Below are 19,213 nucleotides of genomic sequence, written 5' to 3' on the forward strand. Positions count from 1 at the left end.
CTATCAAATGGTCGAATAGTCAAACGATTTTTAGTTCGAATCATTCGAATCAAAGTCATAGTCGAAGGTCAAAGTAGCCTATTCGATGGTCGAAGTACCCAAAAAAAACGTAGAAATTCTAAGCTTTTTTACTTCGAATCCTTCACTCGAGCTTAATAAATGTGCCCCCATAGTATCCACCAATGTCCCACAGTTAGAACAAAGGTGTTCTTTACTCTTGTATAAGAAAACCAAGCAGAGCTCTCTGATTTTAAAGGGAAACTATGTTTCACGTTAATGGTGCTGCTCCAGCAGACTTTAGCACTGAAATTATTTTTCAAAAGAGCTAACATATTTTTTTAATACTTAATTTTGAACTCTGACATGGAGCAAGACATGTTGTTGGTTTCCCAGTGTCCTCAGAATGTGAATTGTGCTCTGATAAACTTTAGTCACCCTGGCTGTGCTGCAAGTTGGAGTGATATCACCCTCCCCCCCCCAGCAGCCTTCCAACAGAACAATAGGAGGGTAACAAAATACATTGAGTAGGAGAAACAATAGCTGATCTGAAAGCAGTTCCATTGTGAAGTTCTGGCTCTTTCTGAAAGCACTGGATCAGGCACAATGACCTGGCTGGCTACAATAAAAAATACACATGAATTCAAGAATGCATTTTTAAATGGTAGAATTACTTACTTGAAATGCACACAATAAAATTTAGTGATAGCTACAACATAACAATCACGACTTAATCCCTTTAACTTTCTTAAACCAAAAAACATTTTAAATAATAATTTACCTTTTAGTTCATGTTTTGACAGTCTCATTACTGGAAGCAGTTGCAGGATATTTGTCTGCCTCTTTCCAGACAAGGATGAAAAATAATCCAGCTCATGCTTACATCTGCCATAGATAACTTTTCTTTATTCTCATGTCACGACCATGGGAGGAGGGGGATTTTTGTGCTTGGGAAGACTACTTAACCCATTCCTTGCCAGCATGCTTTGATTTTACCTCTTTGCTTATGTCCTGTAAACACAGGGCATGTAATAAAAGAAAGCACAATTCACAGTTTTTTCCTCCTGTTCCATGCACCCTCCTATTTATCCTTTTGTTCTCTTATTGAAGCTTCTCATCGGCAGGTGCCACTACTGTATGGCTCATTTTTAATTTGTCTTTCTCGTTTTATACTGCTGATTTATTCGACAGTAGCGATGGGCGCATTTCTCCTGTTTCGCCGGAAAATTTGCGAATTTCACACGAAATTCGCAAAACGGTGAAAAATTAAAGAAAAAAATGTGAAAATGCAAAGTTTCACAAAAAAGTGAAAATTGTAAAAAGTTTCATGAAAAAATCATGAAAATCGGAAATTTTAGCGAAAAAAATTTGAAAATTGGAACTTGATGAAAAAGTTGCTCGCGTCAATTTTGACGCTGACGTTAAAGTCAATGGGCGTCCGAATAGTGTTGACACGCGGGCGATTTTTCGGGTGCGAATTTTCGAGAGAAACGCGGAAATTTGCCGCAATTTAGTGCCCGCCGAATTTATTCACCCATCACTATTCGCCAGCCGTGGATTTGCGGCAAAATTCCAAATTTTGACATGTGCGCTTTTCTCACAAAACTTCAACCAAAATTTGCCAAGAAAAAATGTCCATTGACTTTAATGCATTTGGACAAAAAAGTCACCATAAGAAAAAATGCCTAATGATTTCAATGCGTTATGCAAATTTTTGGGTGAATCGAAACGGGACAGATTCAGTCCTCAATAGCCATCACCAATACATTCTATTTTTTTTACCCCGTTTTCTCTTGTTTCTTCTCATTTACCCATTCCATCTTCTCTTCTATCACTTCATATGTCCCTATTGTGTTTTTTACTAGTAACCTTGCATTTTGGTCCCCCCTCTCCATATTTCTGTGCTGTGAATTCATGCTCTCCTAACTAGATATGCATGCTCTACTATCTTTTTACTGTTTCCAGGCTGGTGGGGAAAGGGTCAGAAGGGAATTAAAGGAAGGGTGCTGGCCCTGATACACTTAAAGGGCACCTGTTGGATAAGAATGTTATCCCCAACCAAAGGTGCGGGCTAATAGAGCCAGCATTCCGGTTGGAGATAACTGTATTTAAAAAAAAAAAAAACAAATGCCACAGGCCAGCGATACGCTACCCGCACCTGGAGGGAGCTCCCAGTGCAGGCAATCATGTTGTCATTCGCATGCACATAACGTGCATGTGACGTCATGCGCATAATGAACAATTTGTGGCACATTTTCATTATACACATGCGACATGTGACCGGATATGGCTTCTCGCAGGGTAGCGTAACGCTGGTCGGGGCATTTTTGTAAATTATCCCCAACCGGAATGCAGGCTTTATTAGCCTTGCACCTTTGGTTGGGGATAACATTTTACCCAACAGGTGCCCTTTAATCCAGGAACAGTTAAAGGACCACTAACTTCAAAAAATGAAATTTTTTAAAGTGATAAAAATATATTGCAGTGTTGCCCTGCACTAGTAAAACTGTTGTGTTTGCTTCAGAAACATTACTATTGTTTATATAAATAAGCTGCTGTGTAGCAATGGGGGCAGCCATTCAAAAGAGAAAAGGCTCACGTTACACAGCAGATAGCAGATAAGCTTTGTAGAACATAATGGTGTTATCTGTTATCCACTATTTAACCTGTGCCATATAGCCGTTTTTCAATTCCCGCCATTGCTACTCAGCAGCTTGTTTATATGAACTATAGTAGTTTTTCTAAAGCAAACACGACAATTTTACAAGTGCAGGGCAACACTACATGATATTTTCATTACTTTAACACACATTTTTGGTGTTACTGTTCCTTTAATCACAGCAGCATACAGGCTAAACTTCAGCTTTTTCTCCCTTAAAGTGCAAATCCCACTCCTGCCAATAGGGGAGTGGCTGGGCTGCAGTAAGCTTCACATTTCAGCCTAACCAGTCTTCTTGAGGCTGTACCGGAACTTACTGTACATCTTGGGGGGGGGGGGCGCAATGTAAAGTTTCTCTTTTTTTATCCTCTTGAATCTTTCTTATCAGCCAGGTTTGGGAAGGCTTAGCCTTCCCTAGCCTTAGTGAAAATCATCCCCCATTGCCATGACTGCTCAGACACGTTTGAGTTAGAGAGGAAAGAATGCAAATGAAGAAAGAATGTTTATCCTTAAAGTGGACTATTATCTTGTTTAGAGTATGATTTACATTTATCAATGATTCTACTGTGCATCAGGTTATGCTTGGGCAGTCCTTGGTGTATTGTGGATGGGCTGGTGCGGGGCATGGCCAAGAATTTTTAAATAAAACTGATAGTAGGTAGACTAATACAGACTAATGATATCATTCATACATAGAGAAAGTTGTTCCTTTGGTGGTTGAGCCCACAGTTGTATGTATTTGCATTTACTATAGCACTGCAATTTTTGGTGGTCGTGAGCAATTTGAGGGCTTGCTGAAAATCTTAGAGAACCATGACTGACGAGAGACTTTGTAGTAACAAGTAATGGTACTGCTACCACCTTACATTATTGCACATCACTGGGCTGTATCTCCACTTAAAACTACTGTTTGTACCTGGGATCTGTTTTCTTATTGTTGGATTTTTTTTTTTATTTTGCTTGAATGTTTTTTTAATGATATGGTTTTTCTTTTTGTCTTTCAGCTCCTAAAACCTGTAGCCCCAAACAGTTTGCCTGTAAGGATCAGATGACATGTATATCGAAAGGCTGGAGGTGCGATGGTGAGAAGGATTGCCCTGATGGCTCTGACGAATCACCTGAGATTTGTAAGTCATTTGATAAATTTCATAAAAATATGCTTGCTTGACGGCTGTCTTGTTTGGCCTTTTCTGTGCCAGCATTCCCAGCCAACAACTGGTTACCTGTGTTAGTTTATCGCAGAACAATGTTGGAGGGAACCGTACCCGAAAGTGTTGTCTGTACCAAAAGCCAACCTATTTATTTGCAACTGATTGCTTTCACTGTCAGAGAGAAAAATCAATACTTATTGAATACAGTATTGGATCAGAATGCTTAATGCTATTATAAGAGCGGCCTTGGGATTCCTTGCTGCACTAAAATGCTTCTGTACTGATAAACTCAGCATTGGCCTTCCCTAGAGATTTTCTAGCCAAGTATGCAATCAAAAAGAATCTTATTTTTTTCCAGAAATAGTCACTACATTATCAGCAAATTGTCGGCTTATTACATGGGTGGGAGTTAAATTGTTGGTTGGAGAAAGCTGCAAATGATCTTCTTTTTTTACTTGCACTTTGTGTTTCTGTAGCATTCTCACAAAAAGTCTTTGGGCTCCAGTATAGATAAGTACAGTTAACCTTCACTCAGCCTCCTTTTGAAAGTTTGAACAAAATACACGATTTATTGAGAAAAGTTGTAAAACTGGTCGCCTTTACTTCTTGCAGGGATCATGCATTTGCCAGAATATTACCACGTCTTGATTATGGGCCATGCAGCTCTCATTGATTGGCTCAAACCTTAAAGTGTCACTGTGTGCTTGTGTAAGCAAACAAACAAACATGGTATTGTCCACAGAAAGTAAAAATGGAAAAAATACAAAAGCTGAATTTTTGTGAAACCTTTTACAAGCTAATCCTTAGGGAAGCAGCCTCTCCATGATACAAGCACAGCCTCAGCAGGCCAATGGGCAACAAATCTTAGGTCCTGGATTAACGATCATATCTAAATGCTTTCACTTAGTTGTAACAGACTGCAGTAGTCTACAGTATACATCATATTACTAAGAGCAACAATTTAATTTCCTTTCTTTCTTTCCCCTGGCATCCTGTATTGCTAAATCTACAGATAAGAGTAGGAGGAGAATAGAAATGTTGTAGTCATTAGGGAACTTTGGTGGGTTTGCGTCCCTTACAGCGGTTTGTTTCTTTATCTTTTTCTACTTTATGTAAGTCTTGAATGCATCTCAGATCTGACATTTGAGAGCTACATCTGGAGATGTCCTACAGGGACATGAATTTTTAATACAGTTTACTTGCTTACAAATAAAATTTCACCATGGCTTTTACATTTATGATCCGATTTGAAGGCATTCTGATTTAAACAATAGAGTGTGTGTGCTGGGTTTCTTTTTTGTGCAGCCCAAATAACATTATCGTCCTGTCCTCTTTCTGGAAGCTTTACATATAAATGTTTTGATTTGTTCTCCTTGCTGACTGGTTCGTACTCGGTGTGATTAAATTCCATAACCACTAAATTAAGCCCAAGGACAATCAGAAGTGATTGAATAAGAAGTTACAGTGAGTTCTAATCACTAATTTGAATTCACTTCATGCTGACTGAAACAGAATGATCCCATAATAGGCAGCCAGAGCGATGCAGTACCATCATGTTTAGGTCCAGTGTACCAAAATATTATAATAAATCAATCAGACATTATGTATAACCTTTCAGATTTTCTCCTTTCCTATCTGAAAAGTGTCTGACTGGACACATAACTAGCTAGACACATATCTAAGGTTACAGCAGTAGAAGAGCCATTAGTTGGCCATCAGCGAAGGTGTGAGACATGACTCTTGAGCCATGAACAAGACTTGTAGATATCTTACAGTGTTATTCATTTTTGTAGTATATACTTTTTAGCCAAACACTCCATTCCTTGCTGATATATAAAGACTGATGATTTGAGAATGTCAAGTCAATTTGGAAAGGGAAGGCTGTTAAATCATGTTAAACAGAGCACATATCCAGCTCCTAGGTACCAGTTTCAGAAGCCCTCAATATCCGTGAATTGTTGTTGTTGCATACCCATTTCTAAAATCTAAAGACCCTGTTATGTTTTCAGGATGAGCTAAGAAATGAAAAAAAAAAATGTAACTGATGGTATGACCTGTTATGTTGAACAAAGTTTAAACTTTCTGCAGTGGATAATTTTTCAGAGTGGCCTCTGACCAACCTGTGGGTACATAGAGTTGGCAGAGCATTTTGCAATTCTATAGGTTTACACCACCGCTTCACCTACCATGTTGATATATATGTTGAAATAATTTAATCTCTTGACGGTTTTACCACGAATGAACAGAGCAATAAAAAAGTAGTCATTATCTCATAAATCATCTTCTAGACATTAAAGACAAAGTGGGTCACTCTTTAGGGTTCATTCGCTGGTGCAGTGAAGAAAGTGATATGCAATCTCCATGTTTTTTTCACAATACACTGTTTCCTCAGAATTCCACCATCATTACAGTTGCAAGTTGACAATATGCTTGACACAATTGCACTGCACCCTGCCAGTATCCATGGAACAAAGATATAAGGGATAGTCCATATCCATGGAACAGAGTTTGAGGGGATAGTCACCTTAATATACAGACATACCAAAAAGGGGTTTTATTGCTGCTTGTATGAACAGATTTAGTTTGCCAATTGCCCCTGAAGAGAGACATACAGGTATAGGATGGGTTTATCAGGGAACCTGTTATCCAGAAACCTCTGAATTATGGGAAAGCCATCTCCCATAGACTCCGATTGAATCTAATAATTAAGATTTTTAGAAAATATTTCCTTTTTTTCTGTAGTAACAAAACAGTACCTTGTACTTGATCCCAGCTAAGATAAAATGAATCCTTATTGCAGGCAAATTAATCCTATCGGGTTTAATTCATGTTTAAATAATTTTTTTAGTCGACCTTTGGTATAGAAATCCAAAAAACTCCATGTCTTGTGCATTCTGGATACATCTACCATCAAAATCCAGCAGAGGTTCTCTGTTATATTAACCACAGTTCAGTAAAAAACATAGTTATAGCCATGACCACAAAATACAGGTATGAGATCCATTATCCGCAAACCCATTATCTGAATTATGGGATGGCCTTTTCCCATAGACTCCAATTTATCCAAATAATTCAACATTTTAAAAATTACTTCCTTTTTATCCATAATAATAAAACAGTAGCGTGTACTTGATCCAAACTAAGATATAAGTAATCCTTATTGGAAGCAAAACCAGCCTATTGAGTCTATTTAATGTTAAAATGATTTTCTAGTAGACTTACGGTGTGAAGATTCAAATTACAGAAAGATATGTTATCCAGAAAATCCCAGGTCCCGAGCATTCTGGATAACAGGTCTCATACCAGTACAAAACTTTGCCAAGTTAAAGTTGTTGAGGTCCTATAGAAGTCAATGGGAGCTGCACTGATCCTATTGGACCAAGATCTGTTGTCCAAAATGCTCGGGACCTGGTATTTTCTGGATAACAGGTCTCATACCTGTACAAAACATTGCCAGGTAAAACTTGTCAAGGTCCTATAGAAGTCAATGGGAGCTGCGCTGATCCTATTGGACCATTGGATCATGGGAAAAGAAGGGATTTAGAAAAAGTAAGAAATAAAGCACAAGAACAGTAATGTGCTCAGGGCATTTAATAACTGTGATTTCAGATAAGGCGTATGTTCAGATTAACTTTGCAATTGTATCATTTTAAGCTCTGCGATGGTATTAGAATAGTATTTTATCTTCAAAAATTCATGTGCAAGAAACTAGAAAAACTAATTCATAAGCTATATTTTTATTTGTTTTTTATTTGCTTATCTTTCTGCCCAGACCCCTTTTTTTTTGTGATCTTCCAGTCTGTCTCCTCCAGACCACAGCCTGTTTTCTTGAATATAATTGGATTATAAAAAAAACTGTAGAACAAAAAGCTAAAAAAAAAAAAAAAAAATCCAAACTTCACAAGGATGAAAAGCTAAAGAGCTGAAATTGACCTATAATGCCATTACCTACAACTCAGGAGCTCAAACAATGGACTCCCCAAGTCCCCATCAGACCAATAGAAATTCCTTCCTCACTCCAGAATAACATTTTGAATACCTCCCAGGGGAACTGCCATCTCTATAAATATATCCATCTTGTAGTTTATCCTTTTCTCCACAAAAAAGGTTTTAATTCAAAACCTCTTGTACAGAACAAACAACTTTTTCAGATATAAGAGGTTGTTGCCAGGCATAAAGGCTAAACTTACTCAGAGTACCTCTCTAAGCATTTTTGCAGCTTACCAAAGTTTTCTGGTTTTAATGGTCTCTGAGCCATTAGCGTTTTAGGGCTCTTAAACATGGGCGTTTGTTTGTGCGCTCTCCTGCGTTGCGATTTCTTCTGTTCAGCCACAGGGGAGCACAGGAGTAGACACACTAAATTATTGTCAATGGGGCTGTACTCGCACAGACGCATGTAAGCGCCAAACGCAGGTGGGACGCAGCATGTTGCATTTTACCTGCGTTTGACGCTTGCATGTGTATGTGTGAGTACAGCGCCATTGACAGTAATTCAGTGCGTCTACTTCTTCGCTCCCCTGCGGCTGAACGGAAGAAAGCGCAACGCAGGGGCGCGCAGGTAAAACCGCTCGTCTGTAAGAGCCCTTAGACCACTATATACTGCAAGGCAGCTTCAGCTAAACAGCTGTTCATGTGTCAGCCACCCTAACTATGCACAGTCTATGCTCGAACACACGGGCGTTTGTTTGTGCGCTCCCCTGCGTTGCGCTTTCTTCTGTTCAGCCGCAGGGGATGCACAGACGCATGTAAGCGCCAACCGCATGTTGGGACGCAGCATGTTGCACTTTACCTGCTTTCGTCGCTTGCATGCGTTTTTGTGAGTACAGCCCCATTGACAATAATTCAGTGTATCTTCTTCTGCGTTCCCCTGCGACTGAACGCAAGAAAGCGCAACGCAGGGGAGCGCAGGTAAAAACGCTTGTCTGTAAGAGCCCTTAGACCGCTATATACTGCAAGGCAGTTTCAACTAAACAGCTGTTCATGTGTCAGCCACCCTAACTATGCACTTACTGAATTCCTTTAGTTACGCTTACCCTAAGGTTGCTGGTGCCAAAAGCCTATTGTTAGAACTGCAAAATATCTGTTAAAATGAGAACATTAATGTAAATTACAAAATTGCTCAAAGATATAAAAGCTTATATCAATTCATGGTTTGCTTTTAGATCCCATTTAAGGAACATGGCCTGGTAAATATTTGATTTCTATGTCACAAATCTTGACTCCTGCCTGCAAATGCATCTAATGTCCATTATATAATTCCTGGGACATTTTCTCTGTTCCAATAATTCATTAACCAGTCCCTCTTCCTGCTAAAAATGGAAATGGATAAAGCTGTGATTTCACAGTTAATGGAAACTAGAATGCTGATATAATAAAGCCACACAACAATATTTATTCAGAATCGTTAATTAAAACTAATGCTGTTTTTAATGGTACTTATATTGCTTATAGACACCATGGGGGTATATAATAAATGGTGTTACATTTGCTACTTGTCTAGTAACCAATAGCAACCAGTCAGCAGGTAGCATTTACGTGTCAGCTGTTTGAAAGCAAAATCTAATTGGTTGCTATGGGTTACTAGATGTGGGGAAACCCATAATTCTTCAACATATGTAATAAAGGGAAACTGTCTACTTAAAACAGTTTATATTGTTTGAGAGAGTTGGCTACAAGCCTGTTAATACATAGGTCTCACTCCTTGTCAGAATTGACATTGTGTTGGGTGGAGTGGGGGTACAGGGGTAGTACATGTAGACAGGTATGGGATCCGTTATCCGGATACCTTTTATCCTGAAACCTTCAACCTTCAAGTTATTTTTTCTAAATTTTTAAAAATAATTTTCTCTGTACAGGTATGGGACCTATTATCCAGAATGCTCGGGACCTGGGCTTTTCCGGATAACGGATCTTTCCGTAATTTGGATCTTGATACCTTAAGTGTACTAGAAAATCATGTAAACATTAAATAAACCGAGTAGGCTGATATATAAATATATCGTAGTTTGGATCAAGTACAATGTACTGTTTTATTATTACAGAGAAAAAGGAAATCATTTTTAAAAATCTGACGTTTTCCATTATAATGAAGTCTATTGCAGCTTTCTGGATAACGGATCCCATACCTGTAATAATAAAATGGCACCTTGTACTTGATCCAAACTAAGATATAATTAACCCTTATTGGAAGCAAAACCAGCCTATTGGCTCTATTTAATGTTTGCGTGATTTTCTAGTAGACTTAAGGTATGAAGATCCAAACTACGGAAAGATCGATTATCTGAAAAACCCCAGGTCCCGAGCATTCTGGAACCATACCTGTTCTACATGACATTCAACTGGAAAGAAGGCACTGCTCGCACACCCTGGCCTTCAATCCTAGCCGCCTGGTGCACGGTGAAGGAGGGATCGGCACCCTCCCAATATTACTTAGAAGAAAGAATTTCACTGGCACTCAAAGGCAGGTGCAAGCAGGGATATACCCTTGCGTTTTATTAGCAGAAAGGTGCACCTTTCTGCTAATTAAATGCAAGGGTATATCCCTGCTTGCACCTGACTTTGTGTGCCAGTGAAATTCTTTCTTCTCTATTACATTCAGCCATTAATTTAGGAATCCATGTTTATTGGCAATATATATTTAAAATCATGACAGTGTTATTACAATATGTAAGGCTCAGGGTGAGATGTATATATCATTTTAATTTAGAAATTAGAGGGCCCCTAAATACCCTTTTTACAAGCCATATCTAATTTGACTTGCACTAGTATTCTGCCCATGCATCCTGTGAAATTCTTTGTATATATTGACTTTTATTTGTTATTCTAAGGTAGGTAATTTTATCCTTATTTTCATGACTTTTGGGAAGTGGTTGGCTTCCATTCGGTGGATGAAAAACGGTTTATGACATTGGTGGACAGTGGTCCTGAATCTGAGGGTGAACTTTTAACAACCCTGCTAGGAAAGGTTCTTGTCAATTCAGATCTGACTTATGGAAGCTTTACACCGGAGGGGATCCAAGGACACTGTATGTGGGCCTCCAAGCATTCCATATCATGTGTTTGGATACTGAATCTGGAGAAAGAAGAGAGAGGGGGGCATACTGTATGAATATGTAACAAGGGAGGCTGTCTGGAAACTATGCTAAACAGATTGCTGCTGTGCAACTGGGAAATCCTTGTAGACCGTTCCAGTAGCACCTTTCTCTTCTGCTATTATGTCTTCTCACTTGTTCTGTTTATAGGAGAGATATATATTTGTCCTAAGATGTTGTTACTTTTTCTGCCGTTAGAATTTAATTCAAAGTCATTAACTGTGTATCAGTTTGGGTCCAAACCTGGCTTTCTGGATTAAATATTTGTGCCTAAACATTATGTAAACTCGATAGGATTTTTTTGCCTCCACTAAGTAATAATTATTTCTTCGTACAAGGCACGGTTTTATTGTAGAGAAAAAAGAAAACCATCTTTAACAGAATTTGAATTGTGAACTTTCTGCATAACGGATCCTGTACCTGTATAATCACGGGTAATTAGTAGCATACATCTAATGCCTGTGTCTAAAGGTCAAAACTTTTATATACCTTTCATCGATTGAAATTTCGGTTTGGGATACTGTTTTTAAAAGCAAAACCGCGCTTATCTACGGGCTCTCATTTTCTGCTACTAGCACAGAAGGATTTCAGAACTAGCCTTCAAAAGTAACTGCTGAACTCAAAAGATTTTCTGAGCAATAATAATGCAGCAGCTTCAGTCTCTGAGCCTGGGGTATTCACATGAGAATAGCAGCCTCTGATTATCCCGTCAGTCAGTTTATCTGCTGCAAAGAAGGGAAAAGCCTGTAACAAATGCATCACACTCAATATCTGCTGCACCATAAAATTGTTTGGAATGTTGATCTCATAACGGCAAAGCATTTATTTATTTTTAAAATGTTGTCTTTTTAATCTCGCCAGGTCCGCAAAGCAAGATTTCTAAATGCCAGCCCAATGAACACAATTGCTTGGGCACAGAAATTTGTATTCCTATGGGCAAGCTCTGTAATGGGCATCATGACTGTTCAGATGGCTCAGATGAGGGCCCTTTCTGTAGAGGTAAGTTAACTAAACTTGCCACGTTTAAATTTAAAGTATTTCATAGGTTTCCATCATTGACACAACCCAAGGCCAATAAGGAAGTCTTGCACTGAGAGTACTTATTGTTATATGATATTTTTAATTGTGAAAAAAATGTGTTTGATTTTGGATCCTCACTGTATGATAAAGGACAATGCAGCTGTATCTGGTAAAAGTAAAAAAAACAACATATTTTATACTCTGTACATCCCTGGCCATGCCAAATTACAACAAAAAAAAGAATCCTTAAACCCTGCTCTTCATGGAAACCTCTTTTTAAGGTCTATAGATTATAGCTGTCCTGCCTAAATTGTGAGAATTTGAAGATATGTGAATTCAGTCAGTATTTTGGCTAAACTGGTACAAAATGAATCAACTATGATGTAAAGCATCCATCCATTTATGGAATATGGTAATCTAGCCTAGTAGGGTTTCACTTAGTAAACTCTGGGTGATCCTGTGTTTTTTTTTTTTTTTGTTTTTTTTTAGCAGTAAAGATCTGTGCCCCCAAAGATGCCCCAATAGCTCCCCGTCTTTTTTTATGCTGATTCCCATTACATGCTCTGTGTCATTTACCTGCACTTAGGGACAACTCACAATATAAATAACATTAAATAAATACTATACAATAAACCCAATTTGATTATGCAAAGGGAAATGGCCTATAATCCGGAACTTTCTATCCTGGACCTGCTCTGCTCAAAGAAGGGGCGGTGGAGTCATCGCAGGAACCGTGTCAGGCAGCAAGGGATAGAAAATCACCCCTGATTCCAGGAATCTAAACGGGTTTCTCTGCACATACAGCAGCTTCTAAAATTTTAAAATGTAGGAGATCCTAACTCCTTCACCCATTCTATGTTCAGCTTCACAGCAGTAGTATTAAACAAACTGGCTAAGTAGCAGTAATAAGGTGTGTGAGTTTTCCATGGCAATGTTTGGAAGTCAAAATCTTGGAACTCTTTAGAAGAATTGATTGGGTCTACTTCTCTCAATAGTGAACTGGGCAATGTTGCTATTTTTTGAAAGAATACATCGGTAGTTGATGATGATTTCATAGAATTTTTTTGTAACCTTTTCACATGCTTTTTTTATGGAGAACTCTCTTTCGTTAAAAGCCTTTAAAGGGGTGGTAGTATATTATAGAGCTGACAATTCTAAGCAGATTTTCATATGTCTTCATTATCTATTTTTAAATTTTTTTTCTAATTATTTACTTCTGACTTTTACAAATGCCCTGTAAGGCTACACATCAATTGTTATTGGTACTTTTTGTAATTTATTTTTCTATTCAGGCCTCTCCTATTGATATTCCAGTCTCTTATTCACATCAATGCATGGTAGGGTAATTTGGACCCTAGCAACCAGCCTGCTGAAATTACAAACTGGAGAGCTGTTGAATAAATAGCTAATTGTCTCAGAATATCACTCTCTACATCATAATAAAAGTTAATTTAGAGGTGAACAACTCCCTTAATGCATGAATTATGTTGACCACATATGGCTGGGTGCCCCTTTCATTTATCCTGGTGGCCAAATGAACAGTCTTTGAAAGATTTGGCCACGTAAACCTATGACCAATTTGCACTGATTTCAAGGTAAACCACAGGACTTTTGGCTCCTGGTGCTGATGGATCAACCAGTTATATTCTGCTGTTACCTGTATGTTTGCTGGCAGAATGTGATTTCATGTATGCTGGCAGAGCAGTAGTCATTTAAAAGGCATCAGCCCTGTAACTGTGTGGGTTGGGCAGGGTTGACAGTATAAATTATTTCTAGATCATTGTCAGCTATCTTTAATAATGGTTGATAAATCATCCTTTGTTCTACAGCCTTTATTTTTATTTGTGGTTTTGGTGGTTTTGGACAGCGCCCCTGCTTCATTAGTGTAAGTTATTATGCTGCTTGTTTGGCACCAGGTCTGCCTGTTTTACAGCAATCAGAGTTGGCAAACAGGAGCTGCTGGAAAGAAGATGGATGACAAGGAGGTGTCTGGGAAACAGCCTGTAAAGTTTTCTTTGAATATCATAGAATCCCACTGGAGGGGTGGGCGTGGGTTATTAAAATTCTCTAGAGCCAGTTTATTGACATACATTGTCAGAAATTTTACTTTGGGGAACATTATCTTAATTTTTACTACATAGATACAAAGACACCAGTTTTCTAGGTGAATTAATTAATAAGTAGTAGTGTAAGCCAAGGCACGGGCGGATAATTTGGAAAGACTGATCTCAAAATTCCAGAGCCACATTACATTTCCACACCTAAAATTAGCGATAAATTTAATTCTCATTTTAACTATGGGTTTAGGCTAAGGGCAGAAGGAGCACTGGCTCTACTGCTCCCAGCCTGCATTTTTTTCGGCTGAGAGAAGATGATCTGCTATTTGCCCCATCTCCATTCATTTCAACCACTTACGCTTGCGTGCAATTTGGGCCGACCTCTGCTTCTCTGCATGTGACTACACACAAGTGGATTTTATTCAAATCAATGGAGATGGGGCATGGAGCAGATCCACAACTCTCAAAAATACATAGGCTGAGAGCAGTGGAGCTAACGCTCTGTTTGCCCTTGCCCTTAGAAAAACGAAGACACTATGCATGCATGCATACATACTATTTATATATGTGGCGTTGTTCTCTAAAAGATTCAAAAATCATGTGTGTTCTCCTGTTCTTGACCTTGCCAATATGTGAAACAGTAAATTGCCATCTGATGGGTAACTTCAACATTTGATTCCAGGGACTAATGTACTGTAAGTCCCCTTTTCGGAGTCCAAAGCCCTGTTATTGAGGTAAAGGCTGCACATTTATCTTAAGTAAATCCCTAAGCCCTTCAGGAAAATCTGCGTGTACCAAAGGAATGTCTGAAACCCTCTGGGCTTGTTACATGCTCAGAATTTTACGCACCCCTTGAAGCAACCAGTTATTCCCATTTTAATTGCTATGGGTCATTGGCAACTGCTCTTTCTGCACAAGATCATGCCTTTCCCTTTCTTATGGTGGAGTGAGCATGGAGGAAAGGGAATGAAAGGCTTGCAAATTATTCTGGGCCATGGACGCTCATCAGGATTCATCAGAGCTCTCCTGTTAAATTGATTTGACACACTACAAGTGCAAGAAGCACTCAGATGCTGGGACTCCCACAATGGGGACTTTGTGTGTAATAGGAACATGTCGCTTTTCTGCTCTGTAATGATGAACCACCAACTCTGACAGTGCTTCTGGTTCTCTGGGTTTGGGAGAGCGGTGAGATCTTTCTCCCAAAATGTATTTTTTTTTTTTATATTTATGAATAGAAACAAAGGCCAGTAGAACTGCCAAGAGCAGGAGTTTTGTTGTTAAGATAATGTAAGTAAAACATTTAATTTAGTTTAACAGGGCTTTGGACTGTATTGAGTCAGGTTAATATCGACCTCTGTTCAGCAACTGTTGAAATAAAGTAGCTGAATTAATTGTCATCAGCAGAAAAAAATGATCATTCAACATGGGAAAGATTTATTACTATTGAATATTTCTTCAGCTGGTGAGATGTTGATCGCAGCATTTAAGCATTGCCCTCAAACATCTCTGTTAGATCATATATATCCATCCAATAACCATCAGCACACGCAGGTCTTAAAACTATGTAAAAGTTTAATTGTTGAAACAGCTTAGGACTAACGTTTTGGCCTACTCCAAGGCCTTTATCACTTTGAAAAAGGCCTTGGAGTAGGCCGAATAGTTAGTCCTAAGCTGTTTCAACAATAAAACTTTTACATAGTTTTAAGACCTGGGAGCGCTGATCTTTATTGGATGGATGGAGATAATTTGTTGATCGTGCACCCAGGCAAACAAACAATTTTTTTTCGAGAGTGGATCAAAATGGTAATGCCTCTTGACAATGGTCCTAGACCATGGACCGAAACGTTGATGCTGTTATTTGTATCCTCTATATTTGAATAAAGAACAAAATCTTAATTTACCAGAGTGCATGCCGCTACAATTGTCTTATATATTTATATATCATATATATAATTGATGGACAAATTGGTTAGTGTTAATATAGTCTTATTATACCTCCCAACTGTCCTGTTTTTAGAGGGACAGTCCCTCTTTTGACAGCTCAACCCGCAGTCCCTCATTTCTACTGGAAAGTCCCATTTTCCTTTGCACTGAACAGCCAGAATAAGAAACAATGTTTCTAACTTAAATGGCTTTTGGCAGAGAGCCCAGAACAGCCACCAGGTGCACTTGGAAACTTTTGTAACAATTTCAGATAAGCAAATAAGTAATTGTAACAATATAAGATAACAGGTCCCTTGGGAAAAGTTAGACTCACAGCTTAAAGGGCAATTCACCTTCATTAGCAAATAACTGAAAAAAAAAATACAGAAATGTGTTCAAACTTTCATAACCAGGCAAATATTGTAAAATGAACATGGTAATTAGGCGGTGAAGCCACACAAAATGGCAGTGGTCAAAAAAAACGTTTTTGTCCCTCCTTTTTATTTTCAAAATGTTGGGAGGTATGTCTTATGTTCTAGGATTGTCCGCCGCTTAACAAGCTTATTTAATAATAACAAAAAAAAGGGATCTAGCCATATATTGCCCCTCCCTTAACCCAAAGCTAAGTCTGCATTTGTTTATTGCAAGAATACCATAGTGCTGAATGTTTTCTAAACCCAATTTTTTTTCCTTGTATATAAAAGTGCTGGTTTTACTTCCTTATTTTAATTGAAAGATTTGTTTTTTTTTTTTGTAGGAACAAAATACAGTAAAACCCCTAAAATTTTAAGGGAAGTGTGTTAAAGCAACTTAGTCTTCAAGGTCTCAAAGGATATAAGCACAGGAGTCATTTTTACTTTACTATTTATTGTGTACATGACAATGTTTGAAATACCTTTGAGATACAGCTTTATACTGGTATGGTACCTATTATCCAGAATGCTTGGGGCCCGGATAATGGATCTTTCCAAAATTTGGATCTTCATAGCTTATGTCTCCTAGAAAATCATGTCAACAGTATATACGTAAACCCAATAGACTGGTTTTGTCTCCAATAAGGATTAATTATATTTTGGTTTATATCTTAGTTTATCTTAGTTTCTACAGAGAAAAGGGAAATCATTTTTAAAAATTAGAATTATTTGCATAAAATAGAGTTTATGGGAGACCATCCCATTATTCAGAGCTTTCTGAATAATGGGTTTCCTTGATAACCGATTCCATACCTGTACTGGTTTCCTTTATCGTATACAGGTATGGGATCCGTTATCTGGAAGCCCATTATTTAGAAAGATCCGAATTACAGAAAGGCCGTCTTCCATTATTTTATCCAAATAATCCAAATTTCCTTTTCCTCTGTAATTATAAAACAGTACCTTTTACTTGATCCAAACTAAGATATAATGAATCCTTATTGGAGGCAAACCCATCTTATTGGGGTTATTTAATGTTTACATGATTTTCTAGTAGACTTAAGGTAGGACGTTTCAAATTATGGAAATATACGTTATCCGGAAAACACCAGGATCCATTCTGGATAACAGGTCCCATACTTGTACCTATCGTGTATCATTAGTTAATGCTTTGCAGAGCCTTTTCAAGAAAACAGTAAAAATTTAATGAAATGCAGTATAAATTGGGGGACCACAAAAAAAGTTGTCAAAATTTGGGAAAACATAACATAAGGGAATATAAAAACGAGACTTATCTGTAGTTTTAATGAGTTTGGTGTTTCGAAATACCTAATCATTTATTTTTATTTCTGTTAAAATATTTTAGCATTACTTTGTAAACGGAAAAAGTCATTATGACTTGGTGTTTCACACGTGCGTTCTAGTTCCTGGCTATACTTGTTACCTCCTGCCTGGCATAATGCATGCTATAGTGATCTTCATACAGAAACAGGCATATACATTCGCAAGGGGTTGTAAAGCTACCTGTGCCTGCTGTTTTGAGTTTTTATATGAACCTCAAATGAAATGCTGGTTGTTCACCTTTAAATTAACTTTTAGTATAATGTAGAGCGTGATATTCTGAGACAATTTGCAATTGGTTATCATATAGCGTTTTATTCAGCAGCTCTCTAGTTTGGACCCTAGCAATTGCAATTTGCCTTGGCGACCATGCATTGATTTAAATAAGAGACTGGAATATGAATACGAGAGGGCTGAATAGAAAGATGAATAATAAAAACTAACCATAACAATACATTTGTAGCCTTGCAGAGCATTTGTTTTTTATGAGTTCAGTGACCCCCATTTGAAAACTGGAAAAAGTCATAAGAAGAAGGCAAATAATCCAATAACTATATAAAAAATAAATAAATAAAAAATGAAGGCTAATTGAAAAGTTATTCATTCTATAACATACTAAAAGTCAACTGAACGTTGAACCACTCCTGATCATAACTAACCTGTGGTTCCACTCAAATCACATAACATTAAATGAATACAGTTACCACTAATTTATGTCTTAAAGGAGAACTATAGCGTAAATAAAGAAGTAGGCTAGAAATGGTGTACATTTGGGCTTCTGTACAAGTTCAAGGGAACCATGGACCGTTACCAGTAAAGATCTGTGTCTCCAAAGATGCCCCAGTAGCTCCCCATCTTCTTTTCTGCTGATTCACTGCACATGCTCTGTGCTGCTGTCACTTACTGAGCTTAGGGACCCACACAATATACAGTACACATAGAATAGAAATGTCACAATATAAGCCTGATTAGCAATTAATACAGATAACTACTACATGGCAGCACAGAAACCAGTGCAACTAGCATCAGAATTTAATAATCAGCCTTGTAGCATCCGCTTATATTACAGGCCAACCTCAATTTCTGCTTGATAATTAGTGACTACCTATAAGCTTAGCTTCTCAACTTTCCAAGATGGTGACCCCCTTTGACAGGTTTGAAGACCTGGATCATTTCTGCTATTGAGAAGCTGAAATTGTAGGCTGCTGCAGTATATTAAATGTGGCATTTTTAGCTGTATTCATTTTTAGGGTTTAGTTCTCCTTTAAACTTTAGCTGAGGCAGAGCAAATAAGACCACTAAACTGCATCAAACACAGACACATGTATGGACCTATTATCCAGAGTGCTCAGGACCTGGGGTTTTCCAGATAAGAGATCTTTCTCCATACCTTAAGGCTCCTAACAAATTAATCAAACATTAAACATACCCAATATGATTATTTTGCTTCCTATATGGATTAATTATATCCTATTTTGGATGCTGCTTATGAGCCCCTTGTTGGGGACCACTGTTCTACATGAGGACAGTTGTGTTATACAGGTTTTGCTAAACATAT

General features: G+C 38.0%; 1 protein-coding gene across 1 annotated transcript in view; it reads left to right on the forward strand.

Annotated features, from left to right (window-relative positions):
- lrp1.L (LDL receptor related protein 1 L homeolog) overlaps nt 1-19,213 on the forward strand; it is a 189,981-nt gene that overhangs the window by 41,614 nt on the left and 129,154 nt on the right. The window contains 2 exon segments of the mRNA XM_018247455.2: nt 3,661-3,783; nt 11,760-11,897. Coding sequence (XP_018102944.1) covers nt 3,661-3,783; nt 11,760-11,897 — 261 coding nt within the window.

The sequence above is a fragment of the Xenopus laevis genome, chromosome 2L (assembly GCF_017654675.1).
Source record: "Xenopus laevis strain J_2021 chromosome 2L, Xenopus_laevis_v10.1, whole genome shotgun sequence".
Lineage (NCBI taxonomy): Eukaryota > Metazoa > Chordata > Amphibia > Anura > Pipidae > Xenopus > Xenopus laevis.